We start from the raw sequence: 15,856 nt of genomic DNA, 5'->3' as shown, positions 1-15,856 counted from the left end.
TATATTTTAGATATGAGATTTTTATCTGATAAACAGTCTATAAAATTTCCCCCAAATTTTCTGCTCTTCTGATCTTGGTTACATTTGTTTTATTTATACAAAAACTTTTAAATTAAATCCAATTGAAATTATCTGGTTTATACCTTACTTTACTTTTTTATCTGGTTTATTCATAAATTGTTCGTTTATCCATAAATTAATTTGTTTTGTATTTCTCTCATTGTTGTAAAAACTTTCTTTATATATGTCATATATCTATTTTGAAGTTATCTTGATAAATGGTGAAAAATATTGGTCTATGTCCAGTTTCTGCCATGTTGCTTTCCAGTTTTAACAATCTTTTTTTACTAAATAGTGAATTTTCAACTTAAAATCTTGTCTTTACACTTGTCAAATATAAGATTATTATGTTTATTTGCTACTGGAAATTATATATCTACTCTATTCCATTGATCTATCTTTCATTTCCTAGCCAATACTAAATAGCTTTGATAATTATTGCTTTATAATATAGTTTACGATCTAGTACTGGTAAACCTTCCTTTACATTTGTTTTTCACATTTCCTTTGATAGTCTTGAATTTTAATTTTTTTTCTTATTCAGTAAAAATTTTTTGCCAATTTAATTGTGATGGCATTTGATACACAAAGTAATTTGGGTAAAATTGTCATTTTTATTATATTTGTCCTGCCTATCCATGAACAACAATGTATACCAGTACTTCAAAGTGTTTTTTCAATAAAAATGAGTAATGAGTATTGTACTTTATCAAAAGCTTTTTCTGAATCTATTTGTATAATCATATAATTTTTTCTTTTTCTTTTTTATCATATAATTTTTCTAACTTTTATTATTGATATAATGAAGTATGTTAATAGTTTTCCTAATGTTAAACCATTCCTGCATTGCTGGTGTAAATCCCACTTAATCAAAATGTATTATCTTTGCAATATATTGTTGTAATTTCTTAGCTAATATTTTATCTAGGATTTTTGAATCCATCTTTATTAATTAAATTTGTCTATAATTTTCTTTTTCTGTTTTTACTCTTCTGATTTAGGTATCAGTATTGTATTATTTCATAAATGGAATTTGGTAGGATCCCTTCTTTACTTAAATTTCAAATAATTTATTTAATATTGGAATTAGTTGATCTTTAAATGTTTCATAGAATTTAATTCTAAATCTATCTGGTACTTTTCTTTCTTTTACCCAATTCATTTTCCTGTCACTAGCCTCCCTCCACTCCAACTCTCTTTCTTTGTCTTCCTGCAGGAGTCCTTCCATTTTTGGCATCTTTGGGGCAAACAGGTTGTTTTTGGAAGAGATTGGACTACTAGATGGAGGAATGCAGATCTATGGAGGAGAAAATGTGGAACTCAGCCTGAGGGTACATTTATCATTTTAGTCTTCTTCTAGTTTAAGCCAAGGTAGAAAAAGAAATGAGAGAGTGATGGGAGTTCTGAAATTCATTGGACAAGATTCAGCTTCCTCTGCTTAGGAAGGTCAGGTCTTCATTTTGCCAGGTAACAGGGAAGAACATAAAGAGATGAAGAAAAGCAAGAACAACTTGGATGAGCTCCTGAAATGTAATCATTCACTAGTCCTTAACTCAGTAATGATGGTGATCCTTCTGGTGACCTTGCAGCTATTAACACTAAGAGCTACTCAAGCTACATTTTTACTAGCCACCAGAGGGTGCTCAAAGCTTGCTGTACCCACTCAAAACTACAAATGGGAAGAAAATTTGTATCATTCACAGGGTTTCCCGAGCTTTTCTGGGTTCTTATCTGGGGGTATCAAAAGTGCAATAATCATAACTTCATAGACATTATCTGTAAGAGGCCTTAGAGCTCATCTCACCCAACTTTATCATTTTATGAATAAGGAAATTGAAGCCAAGAAAGTTTGTGATTTACCCAAGATCACACAAAGTTGGGAGGGGGTGGGTGGAGAGAAGGGAATAAACATATATGCATGAATGTTTATGTGCATACTTAAATATATATGTATATAAAATAAGTATATGTATGCATGTGTATATGTGCATATCTTTATATGTGTGTAGAGAGAGAAAGAGAGACATATAGAGGAGGGCGAGAGGGAGAGAAGAAAAAACATGGAACTTGGTACATTTATGAGGGTATGAATATCTTAGTATATGTGTATGTTGTTGAGGACATTTAGGTAAATGGCAGTTAATTGAATTACCCAGGGCCACATGACTAGTGTCTAAAGAGTAAGTGACAATGTAGTAAGTGACAAAACTGACATGTTTACCAGGTCTTCTGACTCCAAAACTAATGTATTTTTTACTATTGTTCTGTCCTGCATCTTCAAAATTCATAACTCTTTTGAAGCCCATCTGCCTACCTACTTAGATCTTAATTTCCTTGCTTTTCTGTTTAGCAGATCTCCAAAGAACTCACTCAAATGGCACATGGGTTAAAATAAAATGAAAATGAAAGGATAATAGAATAGAAAGCTATAAAGGAGGTGAACAAATTCTGATAAATTTTACTTTCAATTCACTCTCACTTTCTGTGGCATGATGGTACTTTGTCCTTGAAGGAGAGGGGATTTCGCAAATTATCCAAAGCCCTTTGTAAGTACTTTCAAGTTTCCTATTTTCCAAGTCACAGAAGAAAAAATCATCTCACAGCATTCCAGCTTACCCTGTCTTGCTGCTTTTCTAGAAATTGTATTTAACTTCCACATGGTGGAAGTAAGTAAACTTGCTGCTTGACTTAATGACTACAGTGAGCTGTTTGCTATATCTACAGGTTTGGACATGACTTTTGTTTTTCAGTAATTTTTCAGTCACGTCCAATTCTTCCTGATTCCATTTGGGGTTTTCTTAGCAAAAATATTTCCTTCTTCTACTGTTCATTTTAGAGATGAGGAAACTGAAGCAAACAGGATTAAGTGACTTGGCCAGGATCATACAGCTGGTCAGATTTGAACTCAGGAAAATGAGTTTTCCTGACATCAGGCCTGATACTCTATCCACCTTCCTGCCCATGGGCATGCTAGGCCAGCACTGTCCTCCTGGGCTTCTGATTCACCTCTCTTCTTTCTTTGTATTTCCAATTGATGTGTAACCAGAAAGTTGAAAGTTTGAGTAAAAGTTAGCTGTTCATTATTGTAATAATAATCCACAAGCTGTTATTAGGTTCTTTTTATGTGCCAGGTATTGTACTAAGTTCTGGGGATACAAAGAAAGGCAAAAACACACTCTGCCCTCAAGGAGTTTACATTCTAATAGGAATGACAGCCTACAAAGAACTATGTAGGAGTTGATTTCATAGGGAGCACTAGGAAAGGATCTCTTGAAGAAAATAGGATTTGAGCTAAGTCTCCAAAAATCCAGGAAAACAAGGATACAGGTGAGGAGGGAGAATGTTCCAGGCATGGGGAGGACAGTCAGTGAAAAGGCACCAAGAGATAGGAGATGGAGGGCGGTTCATAAAGAACACCAAGAAATCTTGCATCCCTAGAGCACAAAGTATTTGAAAGGGATTAACTCTAAATAAGAAGACTGGAAAGGAGAGAAGAGGATAGGTGGTGAAGGACTTCAAAAGCCAAAGAGATTTGGCATTTGATCTTGGAAATAATAGGGAGCCATGAAATTTATTGAGTAGGGGAGTAAAGATCTGAACACTTCCATAAGCTGATCCCGGTTTCTTTCTGGGTTGTCCACTTGGCCAGATTCTTGCATCTTATTTCATTGGCACTATCACATGGGGAAAGAGAGAACAAGCATTTTTAAGTGTTTACTATGTGCTAGGCATTTTGCAAATATTTTCTCATTTGATTTGATCCTCACAACAGCCCTGGGAAAGAAGTACAATTATGACACCCATTTTATAGTTGAGGAAACTGAGGCAAACTGAGATTAGTGGATTTGCTTAAGGTCACATAGCTATATGACTCAGTGTGTAGAGCACTGATCTGGAGTCAGGGAGGATTGAGTTCAAATCTGACTTCAAATACTTTCTGCATGACTCATTTAATTTCTGTTTACTTAAGCCACTGGGGAAGGAAATGGTGCACCATTCCATTTGCCAAAAAAAAAAAAAAAAAAAAAAAGAAAGAAAGAAAAGAAAGAAAAGAAACCATGGACAGTATGGTTGATGATGGAGTCTTGAAGATTTGGACATGAATGAACAACTGAACAATACCACAGCTTAATGCCTGAGGCTGGATTTGAAATCTGGTCTTCCCGATTTCAGGATTAGTGGTCTATCTACTTCACCTTAAACAGAAGGAAAAAAAAAAGACGCAAATACTAGATTGAAATCCAGAAGACCAAGAGTTGAAAAATTCTGTATCTGCCTCTTTAAAAGTCCTACCTGTGACCTCTGTCAGCTGTCCTTTATAAGAATCTGGAACCTTTTCATTCAGCCCACCATCAGCTCTTTGTCACCTAAGAAGTCGGTCCAATGGAGGAGAAAAAGGAGCACATTTGTGGAGCCACAAAATGGTTTGGCAGGAAAGGGTCCAGATATTTCACGGACAGAAGGAGCTCTCAGGTGAAAAAACTCACTATACAAAGATGTTCATCTCCTTCACTGAAATATGTGGCCTTAGAATATTGCTTGAGGCACTTCAAGGTTAACTCACCCAGGCAGGGCTTGAACCAGTTCTTGCTAGTTTCAAGGCTGACCCTCTGTCCATTATGCCCAACTACCCCTTGACCATCGGAAAAAAAGGAGGAGGAGAAAGAGTTAAAGAGTTACTTTATGGTAACTGGAGGCGAGTTAAACATGAGTAGCTGATTCCACTATAATGTTTTGTCTCTTTTCCCACTCATGTTTAGCAGTTTCCAAAGGATACAAGATGCTTAATGAAAATACAGAATAGTCCAATTGTACTGCAAGGCACCATAAAACAGAAATGTTATTACTTCTTATTTATGTGATCTGTCATATTGTGCCTTATCAATTGGGGGAACATTAGGTTACTAGAAATTTTATCTTCTGTCATTTGCAAAAGTATTCAAGCCTAGTCTAATTTGTGTCTCCAGATTATCCCTGCATTTCCATCACTTAGAACCCCTCCTCCTTTGAGATTTGTTGAGCCCATCTATACCACCCCATCCAATCCTTAAAGTCAACAGAGCCAAAATAGAACTGATGGTCTTCTCCTACAAATTCATCCAGTCTTTAAATTACTTTCTTTCCTTTTAAAAGCACCACTGGAACCACGTTTCAGTCAGAATAATCTGGGCTTTTTCTCCAACAGACTTGTAGTACTTCTGCAATACAGAAAAGACAGAACCTAACTCTAACCAGTACAACAACAATACATCTATCTATTCTTGTGAGAAATTTTCAGATGGCAGACAGGAGTGACCTTTTTTACCCAAATTCCATTCAGACCCATCCCCTCACCCCACCTATCTGCACAAGGTGAGGTACATGCTGTTTGCTTCAGCAAGAGCTGGCAGTACTTGTCCCATATGCAAAACATTCCCAGGCATGGTTCTGGGCACCAATATGCTTCCATTTACTCAGTTCATAAACTGAGTCCTCCCTTACTTTCCCCCCTTCCTTCACTCTCCATAGCTATCAGTTGCCAAGATGTGGGCTCCATCTTGAGAATACTTCTCATTTCTGTCTTTTCTACATTTGCATGGCTCCATTCCAAATGATCATATGGACTTTTTGGGCTTGGCCTGTGATAGAGCCTTCCCAAGCTTGTATCAGTTTGATTAGCCACAGATGAACACATTGCACCTTGACCCCAACATAGTGATGTCATTTTGGTTCTCTTTGAGAATAAAGGACAGCAATGAATCAACCATCAATGGAATTCTACCACTCATTCAGCTCCCCATTGCCTTGGACTATTGCAATTGCAGTTGATCTGTTTGCATCTGGGCCAAATTCCTTTTCTAATCCACTCTCCACAGAGCTGACAAATTAATCTTCCTGTGGCACAGGTCTGATCTTGTATCATTGTTCTGTTTAAGACTTTTAAGTGACTCCTTAATGTCTTCAGAATAAAGTATAAGCTCCTTAGCCTGGAATTTAGGTTCGCCAACAATCTGACACCAAGGCACATTTTTATTCTTAATTTCATATTATCCTTCTTTGTATATTCTTCTTTCTATTCAAATTGAACTTCTAGATATTCTACAAGTTGGCTTTCCCTTTCTCCCCTCTGTAATTTTGTTTAAGTAGTGCTAACACCTGGAATGACCTCCTTTCTGACTTCAGTTCTCACAATCTTTAGCTTCCTTCAAGTTCAGTTCCAGGATCACGTTCTCTGAGAGACTTCTCACAATTAGTTTTATCTTGTATCTATGTAGCAACTTAGAGGTCTTCAGGGAAGAGGCTGTCCCATTTTTGTCTTTGTCCCCCAAGTACCTATAATTTATTATATGCACAAATATTTGATTATTAAAATTCTCCAAGGATTATTTTTCTTGTGCTGACAATTGAGCTTTCTGGAATTCAATTTTCTCATCTAAAAATGGAAAAGTTCCAAATTCTATCATTCTGTCAGCTGCTTGGAAATTCGATGACATAGTGGGTAAAAGTATTGGACTTGGAATCAAGAAGAATTAAGTTCAGATATGACATTAGACACTTAATCTCTGGGCAAGTCACATAACTCTCTTTAAATTAGCTTTACCTACCTTGGCTTCTCTCTCTTTTATCAGACTATCATGCTCTTGTTCTTTCCTCGCCTTTCTCTCCAATATAGATAATTGAATTCATATTTTAAACTAATGTTACCATTGACTTCCATATTTTTTAATATCTAATGAATTAGGTATTTTTTAAGGATTTGTGTGCATGTCCTTCTTACAGCATTTGATTTATATTGATTAAATGTCTGAATGAAATTACTGAAAGCTGGGTCTATAGTTTTTTCAAATATCAACAATTATTTATTTTAATAAATGACAACAAAATTCTTCTAAGTGCATACTTTATTTTTTTCTCATTTCCCCTCATTTCTTACTTCTGCTCCTACTTTTGAAGAAATTTGCTCTTTAATCTAAAAATTGAGCAGTCTGTACACCTGATTCTCACAACAATAATGAGGTTTTTCCTGGCAATTGTATTTTAGTGTTCACCATGTTTGCTAAATGAATTCTTTTCTTGAAGATAGCAATCATGATACATAGTCATGAGAATTTGTAATGTTCTCTTCTCTGAAATATAATGGTTCTCAGGGAGCAAGTTTCTCATGGACTTCTGGAGGCAGCTTTAGGTTCAGTTCAAAGTAATAATCACCTCAAATGCAGCCAGCTGTTAAAAGTTCAATCCTTTATTGTCTCTTCCAAAAATAGCCCAGTTAGCTTTCCTTGGTTGTGAGATCTCTTGTTGCTAGTCCTTTGCCTCTGCCAGCTTCAGCCTCCAGCTCTCTCTGAATCTCCCAAACTGACTCATCCTTTTATATGCTTTTTTAGAGGTGTGAACTCAAAGGTTGACTCCTCCTCCAAGAGTGGGATTGTGGGTTCCTGACTTGTGAATCTCCTCCACTAAACTTGTGAATCTCATACTAAATCCTGACTTGTGAATCTCCCAAAAGTGTGTACTCCAATGAGTACTTAAATACATTAGTAAGCTAGAGAACTTGCTAAGGACCATGCTAAATTAAATAAGTGACTTAACACTTTGTAATAATTCTAACAAGAATTCTCCAAGATGTATCAACTTCTCTCATTTTGTAATCCTGCTTAGATCTTCTGTTACATTTCTGACCATCCTCATCTATTCCATCTTTGTTATTGGAGTTACCAAGTATCTAAGTGAATGTGCAGATTTAGTTTGGATGATCTCATCAAGTCTTTGTAGAACTTCATCTCCCATAAAGATTGTTGAAATTGGAACAGCAGTTATTTCCACTGTGGACTTTTCACAAACATTTACCATGAGTTTGATGATGCCAGCTTTGCCAATTCCTTTATTGGCTTCTCCAAAAAGAAACTATTAGCCTTCCTTCCATTTAGCCGTTACTTCTTCCTTTTGGTTTTGTTTAAAGCAAGAATGTCAAGATTGATTTATATTTCTTTGAAAACTAGGTTCAATTGTTGACTACTGGACAAGGAACTCACATTTAGAATATTAACAGCTAAATTAAAATTTGCAGATAGTTAAAAAAAAAAAAGCAAAAACAAAACACCCACCCTCCCACCCAAACACACACACACAAACCAAACCAAGAAACAATTGTCTAATTCTTAATAACCTCTGCTCTCTTTTCTGCCACTCTGGAGAAATAGAAGGGGGGACTCAATAGACTGAGAATAATTTGGCATTTTTCTTTATTAGATGACTTAAGAATTTGTCTACAATGGCAATAGTGTTGATGATGACTGATCTTCATAAAGCAGATTTAATTTGTTTCCAGGATTGCACATGAAAACTTTCTAGGATGGTAGAACCTGCCAGATCTTCTGGTTATCCAAGATAATCTTTCAAAACTACTTCATCTCCATTTTGCAATGAAGCAACTATGTAGGAGCACTTCATTTACATTACCTGGGTACTGGTAAAGTCCCTCATTTGGAAGAGGTTGGGGAGCCTCCTGGAAAAGGCATTATTATGTACAGTGGAAATACCTTGGAGAGATTATATTCTGTAATTAGTGCCAGTCTGATAGCCACATGATGAAGAAGCCTCTTTGATTGGCTGGAAGCTGGAACTCAAAAGTTACCAGGCTCTTGGTGTGGAGTCTTTCCCTACTTGCTGGCCTTGGATAGCAAATCTATTGGACAGTTTGTCTATTCTTTTCTAGTCCCTGATGAAGGAAGTCAGAGATAGTTATGATCTCTTGACGTCAAGAAATCAAGAAGGAAGATCTCAGGAATGGAATCTATATTGGATTTTGCAACCAATCAGTTTAGCATCAGTTTTCTGAAGAACCACTTTTGGGATTTAGCCCAGAGAAAGAGTCATCTAGCATCAATGCTACACTTAACAAAATTGATGGGACCAATGCTGTGTAGAAATTGTATTAAATAATATTTTTCTTTTCCCAGAGAATTTGTATTTCTATTTTTTTTCTATCTTAAAGTAGATACCCATTTGTAAGTGCTAATCAATGTTAATTAGTTTAACAGGGGAGTTAAATAGAACTGGCTGCTAATAGGGCAGGCACCACACCAAAATTGAGCATTAATCATTATACATTTCTGGCCTCTCAGAGGTGCCCCTAGAACTCTGAGGAGGGAATATAATTGGCCACATCCTGGGAAAGTGAGACTAGAGCACAATTGTTCTATACTTCTAACAACATTGTGAAGTAGTTTTGGTAAGTATTTATATCTCTGTTTTATACATTAAGAAACTGGAACTCAGGTTATAACTTACCTAGATTCACACATTTACTAAATTTTGAAAACAGGATGCAAGACCAGATATTGAAACCACCAGAGTAGTCCTATTTCTACTGTATCATGCTGGCTCTTAGAGGTATGACATTGTGAGAAAGAAAGAGATCATTCTCTTAATTAAAGCATTAAGCAAAGGAATAAATTAGCCATAGCCCTTTGCTCTCTTGAAAAGAAAACAAGTGGCAATGAGAACATTGATATAAGAGTCAGAAAACTTGGATTTTAGTCCGTTTATTGGACTTGTAGTCCTAACACCAGAGGCAAAATCTCTTATTTTTGCTTAGCTTTAGCTTCCTCATCTAAAAACCTGAGATACTAATAATATTGACTCTATCTACTTCAAATTTCTTGTGGCAGCCAAATGAAATAATGAATATAAAAGAGCTTTGAAAGTCATAGTTTATTTCAATACCAGAGTAAGAAGAAAACAAGAGGCAGTTATGTCAGTGTAAAGAATTATAAGCTAGAGCTCAGAAGATCTGGATTCTAGTCCTAACTCTGCAAAGATTACCTTGGACAAACGCTTAAAAAAAAAAAGTATATAGAAATTAAATGGTTTGCCCAAGGTAATAATGATTCTATTACTTATTGTTTAGTGAGATTCTATTTGGGATTTTCTTAACAAAGATAGTAGAATAGTTTGCAATTGCCTTTTCCAAGTCACTTTACAAATGAGGAAACTGAGGCAAACAGGGTTAAGTGACTTGCCCAAAGTCACTCAACTAAATGTCTGGGGCTGGATTTAATTATTTCATTTTTATCCTCACAAAAATTCTCTGGGGAGAAAGAGTAGGTACAATTTTACAAATGAGGAAAGTAAGACAAAGGTTAAATGATTTGCTCACGATCACATATCTAGTACTTGTCTGAGGTTAGAATTGAACTCAGGGCTTCCTATTGCCAGGCTTACTATTCTATCCACTGCTCTTCCTACTTGGCTTTTCTGGCAAAATGATACAATCTCTTTTATAGCTCTAACATCCTTCAATATGTAAAATAACCTCAAAATATTTTTGTGGGATTGTCTTTTAGGGAAAGCATATTGTCTTAAGAAAATTTGAAGTTAAGATTATAAAAATAAATATTAAAATAATTTATCCATTTAAAATATTAACAAGATACTCTCTGGAAAGCTGACTTGGCAAGAGGGAAGGCTGTTCAAAAACTGTTTTTTTCAACTCACCAAAATAATCTGTAAATGTAAGGAACACTGTCTGGAATAGGACTTGGCAATCCTTACATCTTCTTTTATTACTCTAAGCTTTCTTATACCAATAATAACAACCTGTCCCAATGTTTTTGTGAATCTTGAAATATCTGGGGAAAAAAATATAATTGCATATTTGTATTCTGTTGACTGTGGTAGAAAATTAGAATCTGGAGAAAAAAACCATGCAGCTTCCATGGTTGATGAATAAGGGGAGAAGAAAAACCTAACCATTTATTAAGCACCTGTATTTGCCAGACTGGAAGACAGAGACAGGTGACAGACTTTTTTTTTTAAGTCAACTTACAATTTTAAAAAAAATCTATGTGTTCCTAAATGGAGGAAACAGTGAAGAAGCTTAGAATGTTAAAAATGGTTTAGGGAGTTGAACTTTAGGACAGATGCTTAGAAAGGAGAATAAACACTTCATCCTCTTCTCTCCTCCTCCTCTTCCTCTTTCAAAATGTCTCTCTCCCCATCCCTCCACTTCCCACACCCTGATCTAAAATTCTGGGAAGGAGGGATAAATTCTCCCCTAAATAGGAAGAAAAATTTCCTAACAAAGGTTAGGACAGCTTAGACAAAGACTTGGTAGAGGCAAGAGGCATAGGGCTAGATTTTTGTTTTGAAAAATAGAACTATAACATAGCTTGGAAATGTTAGAATTACATTCACTTGACCACTTCTAAGATTGACTACATTGTGACTATGTGCTTCTTTCTTGATCACAGGTGTGGCAGTGTGGGGGCAAGATTGAGGTCTTACCCTGTTCCCGAGTTGCTCACTTAGAGCGAGCCCACAAGCCCTATGCTCTGAAGCTGGGATCGGCCATAAAACACAATGCTCTTCGGGTGGCTGAAGTGTGGATGGATGAGTACAAATCCATGGTCTACTTTTTTTGGAATCTGCCTCTAAAGGTTTGTTGGGAACTTTGAAAAAGGAGGAGCAAACAGAATGGAAGAGATATCAAAGAGCATAGAGAAAAAAGTGACCAAGGAGTTATCTAGCAATCTTCTTTCACTGAATCCCACATCCATTAACTCCATGGAGGATGTAGAGATGCTGAGTCCTCCAAAGGGTATACGACTGGCTCTGTGACAGAGAGACCATTGCAATTCTGTCACATGTGCAAGAAAGAGATTAGCTACAACACTCATGTTTGTGTTTGAAATTGCTAAAACTGAGTTTTCCTTGTGCTAGCATACACATGGAGCCTTGAGATAGTCTCTCTCATCCTTCTTGCCAAGATGCCTTCATAGAAGAAAGTGCACTAGGGGCCTAAACATCCTAGTTAAAAGGGGTGACTCTGGAAAATATTTAGAAGGGAAAATCTTCAGTTGAGCTGAGATAAGGGAGCTAGCAATACCACTACATAATAGGGAACCCCTTGGTGCGTTTGACTTAGGGAGTTGTAGGAGCCAGTTTTAGAGGGCTTAGAGATCCAAAATTTTCAGGGTAAGCATTTTTACCTCAGAAATTAGCAACTTCTATAAATCAAGGCTTGATTTGTTGTTTTGTTGATTTCTAGATTAAGAAAATGTTAAAAAAACAAATTAAACTTAAACGTTTGTATGTACCCATTCCTTTCCCTCCTCCTAAGGAGCCTCGTTGTTAAACATTTACCAGTTTGCCCCTATATTATTCTATAATTGCTTGAGCTCAGCTAGAATATGGTTGGTTTGTGGTTGTCTTCTGTTCTCAGATGACCGAAATGACATCATTATATTGGGGTCAAGAGACAGTGTGTCTGACTGTGACTGATCAGGCCAATATAAGCTCAGAAGGCTTGATTTACCATTAATTGGATGCCAATAGACCATATAAAATTTGGAGTGGAGATATCTCTAAATCTGCCCATCTTGAGTCGCTTTGCTCATAGAACACAAGGACTTCTTTGATGCAGGCCTACTATGCTGAATGTCTCTTATATCTCATAATCAGTGCCAAAGTTCTACAGAGAGATCTTGAGAATGTCCTTATATTGCTTCTTCTGACCACCATGGGAATGCTTTTTTGTATGAGTTCTCCATAAAATAGTTTTTTAAGGCAAACATACATAGAAAGTTCAGGGAATGAAGTCATCACCAGCCTAGAGGCCTAATGACTGCAGATTGATGATGATGATGATGATAACAATAATAATAATAATAATAATAATAATAATAATGATGATAACTGGCATTTATATAGTGATTTCATATTTGCATAGTGCTATATATCTTTTATCTCATTTAAGCCTTACTGTATTCCCAGTTTGACTGGTGTGAAATGGATATTAAAGTTCCCAGAAGAGAATGCTCCCAATTATAAGAAAACCCTTTATTTAACTAACTAAAGTATCACTAATGTAAAAATTAGTTTAGAGTTTGATTATTGGATGAGAACTCAGCTGTTCAGTTATACCATAATACAAAAGGATAATGAAAAAAAATTAGGACCCCATGTTTTCCTGACTCTTCTTGGTTCTCTCTGTGTGTCTGTCCATCTGTCTTTTTCTTGCTTTTAATGTTAGAGAAAGCATTTTGCTGATCCAAATGTTAAACAACACAGACTTCTGTCTTGTTCAATCTTAATCAGTTTCTTGACATATGGGAAGCAGGTCCACATGGGGACCAAAGGGAAGGGAAACCAAAGAACATGATAGCTACACACAAATCACTAGACAGATACCAGCTTGTCCTTTGGAGAGATCTCACCCTGGGAACTGACAAAGTGTTTTACATTGTGATACGTAAGTATTTGAATGACAAGATGCTTCTTCCCAGAACCCAGAAATCGAATATGAAGATATTTCTCCTAGGAAGGAACTCCGAAAGAAACTGAAATGCAAAAGTTTTGACTGGTATCTCAAAAATGTGTATCCCTCTCTAAAGCCAATTCAAAGCATTGTTGGCTATGGAAAAGTGAGTACTATGTTCATGAGTTTCATGACATATTATTAACAGTCCCTCTCTCCCACCTACTACCCTCCAGGAATCATACACTATAAAGCTCTGTTTGACCTAAATTCATTTTGGGTATTTCATTCTGAAACTAGAGCCCTTTCTGTGCCATAACCAATGTTTCTTCCATTTCTAAGAGGTCCAGGCCTCTTGCATTTCTCAGGCCCTACTTCATCCTACTTCTTTCCACTCTCTTACCTCTTCCAGTTTTCTCCTTCACAACAACTTCTCCAACCTTTGCTCCATTCTCTTGAGAATTTTAGCTCCCAAAAGATGTTTAAGAAATCTTATTCCCCTGACCTCAAGCATGTGGAAACACGTTAAAGGCCTAAAAGAACAGACATCTTGGAATACCTACAAGATTTTAGAATAACAAGATGATATCATATTGTTCTATTTGTCTCCTTCACAAGGACTAGAATATATCACCTGAGGTCCCAAATTCCATTTCTTTTTAGTGGGCATTCCCTTTATGATATTCCCCAGTAGTTAGATGGCAAATGTTAGAGAGGAATAATGGGCCTACTTCTTTCACCTCTTCTCATGAATATATGGTGTGACTTTTGCCTTCTAGATGAAGAACTCTGCAAATGAAGACTTCTGCATTGATGAGGGACCATTTTCATCAAATACTCCAGTCATGAAAAATTGTAAAGAGTACAGATCACAGGTATCGTCTATGGATGATCTTGCCTATGTAATCTTTGCTAGTTCTTACAGGTAGAACTATAGTTAGCACATTTCCCCACACTAGGGAGCTGAGGAAATAGTTCATATTAAAGGGATGTGTGATGTGAAGGAAACACCTAAATTTGAAACAAAACTATTTTTTGTTCTCTATTTGGTAGTAAAGGGATAATACTATAAATAAATAAAATGTGATCATTAGTATTTACAGGATTCCAAAAAAATCCTTCCAAAAGAAGTAGACCATGCAGCCCTCTTTGTAGTGGCCAGAAACTGGAAACTGAGTAGATGCCCATCAATTGGAGAATGGCTAAATAAATTGTGGTATATGAATATTATGGAATATTATTGTTTGGTAAGAAATGACCAACAGGATGATTTCAGAAAGGCCTGGAGAGCCTTACATGAACTGATGCTGAGTGAAATGAGCAGGGCCAGGAGATCATTATATATTTCAACAACAATACTATATGATGACCAATTCTGATGGACCTGGCCATCCTCAGCAATGAGATGAACCAAACCAGTTCCAATAGAGCAATAATGAACTGAACCAGCTATGCCCAGTGAAAGAACTCTGGGAGATGACTAAGAGCCATTATGTTGAATTCCCAATGCCTATATTTTTGCCTGCCTGCATTTTGGATTTCCTTCACAGGCTAATTGTACAACATTTCAGAATCCAATTCTTTTTGTACAGCAAAATAACAGTTTGATCATGTATATTTATTGTGTATCTAATTTATACTTTAATATATTTAACATCTACTGGTCATCCTGCTATCTAGGGGAAGGGGTAGGGGGAAGGAGGGGAAAAAATTGAAACAAAAGGTTTTGCAATTGTCAGTGCTCTAAAATTACCCATACATATAACTTGTAAATAAAAGGCTATTAAAAAAAAACAAAAAACAATAAAGTTAAAGGTGAGGAAAAAAAAAAAAGAAGTAGACCATGGATTTGTACTCTCCATCCACACTTCAGCCATCCGAAGAACATTGTGTTTTATGGCCGATCCCAGCTTCAGAGCATAGGGTTTGTGGGCAACTCGGGAACAGGGTAAAACCTCAATCTTGCCCCCACACTGCCACACCTGTGATCAAGAAAGAAGCACATAGTCACAATGTGGTCAATCTTAGAAGTGGTCAAGTGAATATAATTCTAACATATCCAAGCTACTTTTTAGTTCTATTTTTCAAAACAAAAATCTAGTCCTATACTTCCTGCCTCTACCAGGTCTTTTTCTGAGCTGCATGGACCTGTAAGCATTAAGAAAGAAGTTAGCAGGTAAGGATAAATCGAGAATTAGAAAGAAGGAAGGATGATATGAAGTTATATATAAATTATAAATATAATATATTTATATATAATATAATAAATATATATTATGTTATAATATATAAATAAGTATAAATATGATATAAAATATATATAAAAATTAGTAAGAAGAAGGATGGTATACTGTGGGAGGAGATGGGAAGGTTAGGGACCAGAGACACAAATAGAGGTTTAATGCTTGCCAAAGGGTCACTTCTTACTCAAAACCTGGAGCAAAGAAAGAGTGATAGGGATTTGATGTTGGGAGTAATTTGAAATAGGAAATATCTGAGAAAACAAAGTTTAACTTTGTAAAATTATTGTTCTTCTTCAATAACCTAGAGTGTGGGAGA

At 36.1% G+C, this 15,856-nt stretch overlaps 1 protein-coding gene across 1 annotated transcript in view; it reads left to right on the top strand.

Moving 5' to 3' along the window:
• LOC127539320 (probable polypeptide N-acetylgalactosaminyltransferase 8) overlaps nucleotides 1-15,856 on the top strand; it is a 48,946-nt gene that overhangs the window by 15,923 nt on the left and 17,167 nt on the right. The window contains exons 6-9 of the mRNA XM_051963471.1: nucleotides 1,277-1,391; nucleotides 11,292-11,477; nucleotides 13,326-13,463; nucleotides 14,077-14,172. Coding sequence (XP_051819431.1) covers nucleotides 1,277-1,391; nucleotides 11,292-11,477; nucleotides 13,326-13,463; nucleotides 14,077-14,172 — 535 coding nt within the window. The remainder of the gene's footprint in view (nucleotides 1-1,276; nucleotides 1,392-11,291; nucleotides 11,478-13,325; nucleotides 13,464-14,076; nucleotides 14,173-15,856) is intronic.

This window comes from Antechinus flavipes, chromosome 5 (assembly GCF_016432865.1).
Source record: "Antechinus flavipes isolate AdamAnt ecotype Samford, QLD, Australia chromosome 5, AdamAnt_v2, whole genome shotgun sequence".
In the NCBI taxonomy this organism is placed as follows: Eukaryota; Metazoa; Chordata; class Mammalia; order Dasyuromorphia; family Dasyuridae; genus Antechinus; species Antechinus flavipes.
This window is presented reverse-complemented; position numbering and strand designations above follow the sequence as displayed.